Source organism: Ammodytes marinus (genome assembly GCF_949987685.1).
Source record: "Ammodytes marinus genome assembly, chromosome: 12".
NCBI classification, from domain to species: Eukaryota; Metazoa; Chordata; class Actinopteri; order Uranoscopiformes; family Ammodytidae; genus Ammodytes; species Ammodytes marinus.
In genome coordinates, this window is record NC_137216.1 from 29,978,821 (window position 1) to 29,983,820 (window position 5,000).

At 37.2% G+C, this 5,000-nt stretch overlaps 1 protein-coding gene across 1 annotated transcript in view; it reads left to right on the forward strand.

The window, feature by feature from the left end:
• Nucleotides 1–5,000, forward strand: part of caska (calcium/calmodulin-dependent serine protein kinase a) — a gene marked incomplete at its 5' end in the record, with an annotated part of 74,810 nt that overhangs the window by 46,429 nt on the left and 23,381 nt on the right. The window contains 2 exons of the mRNA XM_080037645.1: nucleotides 1,845–1,892; nucleotides 3,777–3,857. Of these exons, the coding sequence (XP_079893771.1) occupies nucleotides 1,845–1,892; nucleotides 3,777–3,857 (129 nt within the window). The remainder of the gene's footprint in view (nucleotides 1–1,844; nucleotides 1,893–3,776; nucleotides 3,858–5,000) is intronic.

Sequence of the window (5,000 nt, forward strand, 5' to 3'; positions counted from 1 at the left end):
ACAATAGCCATTAAGTACATTTAATTTAGTGCATAATAGCTGAAAAAAATGTTTTGAATTATTATTTTTTCCCTTAGAAAGGGTCTCATATATATATATTTCTGCATATTTTGGACCAAGGCCTAGTGCCGCCATCTTGAAAGTGTCATAGTTGGAATGTCATCAGGTGCATTGTTTAAAATTTAGAATTGTTCTTGTCCTTGAAGGCCACTGTAGCTTCTGTTATTATTCTAAAGGGTTGGGGTTACCCAGGGAGCGTTGCATTCTAGAACTTTGTAGAACTTTCTTGATGATGTCATATTACACACTGCACCTTTAATACATATTTGAGATTTTATCCCCAGTACAATCCACATTAGAACTTAAAGAGCATTTTTACCATGTTTTGACTCTGGCATCCTTTTTACTCAAATGTAGACAATTCTTCTTTCAAACTTAATAGTGCTTCGAGGAACTTTCACCTTTTGTTCATTCTAGCGCCCCCCTTTGGACTAAAGCGGTAGTGTTTTTACTACGCCAGCTGTTGTTCCTGGGTGAGCGTATACCCCATGACAAAGACATTAAGAAAAACTATATAGAAATAGCATTCTTTTCACTGATGGTCTCGCTTGCTGTTACATGTCATTTATGATCATCAGAGGAAAAATGAGACTGTTTCAGAAATATTTGAAAGTTCCTCGTAGCACCTTTAAATAATTCTAGGCTCAAAACTCAAAAATCTAGTGAAGAAATTTCAGTGAGTGTGAATTTCTTACTCTTTCTAACACTGACTCCATCCAGCTCTCATACAGTCTCACGTCTTATTAACTTAAAGTGACGTAATGTTTCTCCTGCTCTGCTTTACCTCTGTTTAACTCTAACTCACTATCTGGCTGACACTGAAACGCTCTCAACCAATCAGACGATCCGATTTTCAAACGTCAACTAATCTGTGCTCTTACTGCACTAATAGACTTTTAACTACTGCTACCAAACTTCTTTCTATGAAGTAAATTGTATTTCTTTCTAAATTAACTGCTTGGGCTTTAAGATACTTACCATAACAGATTCTCAGCCCCATTCACAATGACTGGCGTTGATTTAAAGGTGTAGTCAGTGATTCTGGAGAACGCTTGTTGTCAAAATCCCTTTTTTGTAAAAATCTGTGAATATCTCCTCATGATCCACTACCTGTCTACTATTTGTGTGCTCTGAAGAAAAATCTTGTGTTAATACACAGCCTAGGCTCTGTAAACTGGTGTATAAACATAGGCTGTGTATTAACACTGGATTTTTTTTCCAGCACACACAGTACAGACAGGTAGTGGATCATGAGGAGATATTCACTGATTTTGACAAAGTGATGTTGAAAATAGATTGCAACATATTGTCAAAATCCAATTTCTATTCACATGACTGTATGAAAACTACATCTCTTTGCAATTAATTTTATTATTTATTATTTTTTATTTTTTATTTTTTTACTATGGAAAAGGGGTAGGATTAAATAAGTGTTTACTTCTTCCTGCTCCTTTTCAGGCATATCTCAGCAATACAGATAATTTGTTTTCTTTTATTTTTAATTTTTTTAGTGAAAACATAATTTGTTTATTGTATTTCCATGCTTTTCATTTTGTTTTGTATGTTTGATATGTCTGAAATAAATTGAATCAAATCAAATCAAATCAATAGAAGAAAAAAATAATAATAATGAAAAAAATAAGTGATATTGACAACAAGCATTCCCCAGAATCACTGACTGCACCTTTAAAAAGTGGGCGGGCTCTAAACGTTGAGCTGTTATCTAATTGGTCAGCAGCGAATTATTTAACTCACTCACTTCCTGTGTCCATCTCCACATGAAGAATTCCTCCCAAGATGAAGCAAGTGGAGCTTTGAAACAACTGGAATATGTAAGGACCCTGAACACACCACGGCCAAGTTAACAATGCTAATAAACCGTTTACAGAGCCTAGGCAGAGCTGGAGAGGGTCATACCAATGTTAACAAGACTTATATGCCCACTTAAAGTTGCTCCGAGGAAATTTCAGTCTGTGTTAATTCTAGCGCCCCCTTTGGACAAAAGCGGTAGTGTTTATACCACGCCAGCTGTTGTTCCTGGGTGAGCGTATACCCATGACAAAGGCATTAAGAAAAACTATATAAAAATAGCATTCTTTTTGCACTGATGGTCTCGTTTGCTGTTACATGTAATTTATGATCAACAGAGGAAAAATTTAGACTGTTTCAGAAATATTTAAAAGTTCCTCGTAGTGACTTAAACAGTGTTAATATGCAGAGTGTAATGCAGAGCTGGACAGGGTCGGACATCAATACATTGGAAGCTTGATTATGGTCCCTCAGAACAATAATACAATATTAAAATTAACCTGTTTTTTATGCATTTTCTCAGATGAAATAAAAAGTGGTTAAGAAAAATAATAATACAAAAAAATGCCAAACTATTTTTTTTTCTACAGATGGACAAATTATAAGAAAATAAGATTTCTTTTTTTTTAAGAATCCATTTTGAATTGTTATTTTCTGAGGTAGCTGCTCCTCGCACACACACACACACACACACACACACACACACACACACACACACACACCCACACGTGTACATTCCTAAGGTATTTATACTGTTGGACACTGTGGATGTTATGAATGGCAGGGGGATGTAAAAAGTGAATGACGTGTCCGTGTGAATAAAAATGCATTTTATCACGTCAGCATTTAGCTTCAGATTGTGACATGTGCTTTTGATTTGAAGCATAACGAGTGGATGTGATTATGACAGGTTTCAGTAACACACACACACACCAAATATACACACGCACACACACACACACACACACACACACACACACACACACACAGGTTTGTACGGCTATACTTGTGAGGACATTCATTGACATAATACATTCCCTAGCCCCTTACCCTAACCCTAACCGTCAAAACTAAATGCCTAACCCCAACCCTTACACTAACCCTAACATAAACCTAATTCATACCTGAACCTTAAAACCTAGTGTTAACCCTCAAACAGCCCTTTAAAGGCCTGTCCTTAAAACCTAGTGTTAACCCTCAAACAGCCCTTTAAAGGCCTGTCCTTAAAACCTAGTGTTAACCCTCAAACAGCCCTTTAAAGGCCTGTCCTTAAAACCTAGTGTTAACCCTCAAACAGCCCTTTAAAGGCCTGTCCTTAAAACCTAGTGTTAACCCTCAAACAGCCCTTCAAAGGCCTGTCCCAAAGTGAGAACTGGACAAAATGTCCTCACTCCTAAGGATCTAAAACTCAAATTGGTTCTCACAAAAATAGTAGTACAAGTACACACACATACACAATCTCTCTCACACACACATACACACACACACACACACACACACACACACACACACACACACACACACACACACACACACACACAACCCTTTGCCACATTCACCAGTCAGGCGCAACATAACTGAATCTGACATCAAACTAAGTCACGTCCAAAGGGCAAGAGTGAGGGGGGGTGTGTGTGTGTGTGTGTGTGTGTGCGTGTGTGAACGTGTGTGTGTCTCGGTCTTTGTGTGTGTGTGTGTGAGAGGGGGGGCCATAGCAGAGCCTTGACCGTGTGTGAGTGTGTCCCACATTGGTTGTAGAGGTCTGGGAGGTGTGTTAGAGGTAGCGTTTTGTAACTTTCGTTTCACTTTCCGAGTGGCACTAAGAATCGCACAGGTACGACTGTGTTAAGACCAAGAAATGCTACGTTTATTGTGATACATTTTTGGTATTTTTTTGCATTTTTTAGGTTCTGGAAGAAATCTCGTGTTACCCAGAAAACCACGAAGTCAAAGAGCTCAGACGGATACTGACACAACCGCATTTCATGGTAAGTCACAAACACACACATAGATGTAGGGGAGAACGGGGTAATTTGTCACATGGGTTGGTTAACTATCTACCAAAAAACAATGGGCATTTTGGACGTGAGAGGTTTGCCCCATTTTGTATTTTCTTTGTGTGTATCCATAGCTTATTTTCTTAATCATGTTGTATTACTTGCTTATTTAATTTTTTTTTTTGCATTTCTTGTCTGTTTGTGTGAGGGAGGGGGGAGGGGAGAGGGGGTGGGGGGAGGGGGTTGTGTGTGTATTGTATTTCTATTGTTTTTGTATTGTTGTTGTTCTTGTTAAAAAAAGGAAAAACCAATAAATATATTGATTAAAAAAAAAGATGTATCTACCAGAAAACAATTGCAAATCTTACATACTACACCTTTAAGTTTTAAATGTTTTCTAAAACTTAAAGGTGTAGTATGTAAGATTTTCAATTGTTTTCTTGTTTTTTATCACATCCACTAAAACCTTTCCACAGTCTCTACGAGGAACTTTTAAATATTTCTGAAACCGTCTAATTTTTCCCTCTGGTGATCATAAATTACATGTTAAAGTATTACGAGAATTAGTTGTCATAATTTAAATTTTTGAAATTCTTAGTCTGTAGAACTAAAAAAAAAAATAAAATAAAATTTGATCTTGAGACCTAAGGGCTTATGAAGAATAATAAGGCGAAATAATGTGAGCTTTTTACGAGTGAACGGACCATCACTTTTCTAATGTCTATTCTATGCTTGATGTATTTTAATCTTGATGTATTTCATGCCCCCTGTAAAGCACTTTGAATGGCCTTGTGTTTGAATTGTGCTATAGAAATAAACTTGCCTTGGGGCGCCCTTAGCTCAGTTGGTAAGGCGTCCCCCCCATGGGCCTCGACCAGCAGCAGACCCGGGTTTGATTCCAGCCCGCGGTCGTTCTCTGCATGTCACTCCCCTCTCTGCCCCATTTCAACTCTGTCTCTACACTATCAATAAAGACTAAAAATGCCAAAAAAATATCTTTTTAAAAATAAATAAAATTAAATTAAAAATAAATAAACTTGCCTTGCCTTGCCTATTAATGTGGCAAACAGATACACATTGGGTTTCATTTAATTAAGGATAATTTTGAAATGTCTCGTTTGTCAGAATGTGTGT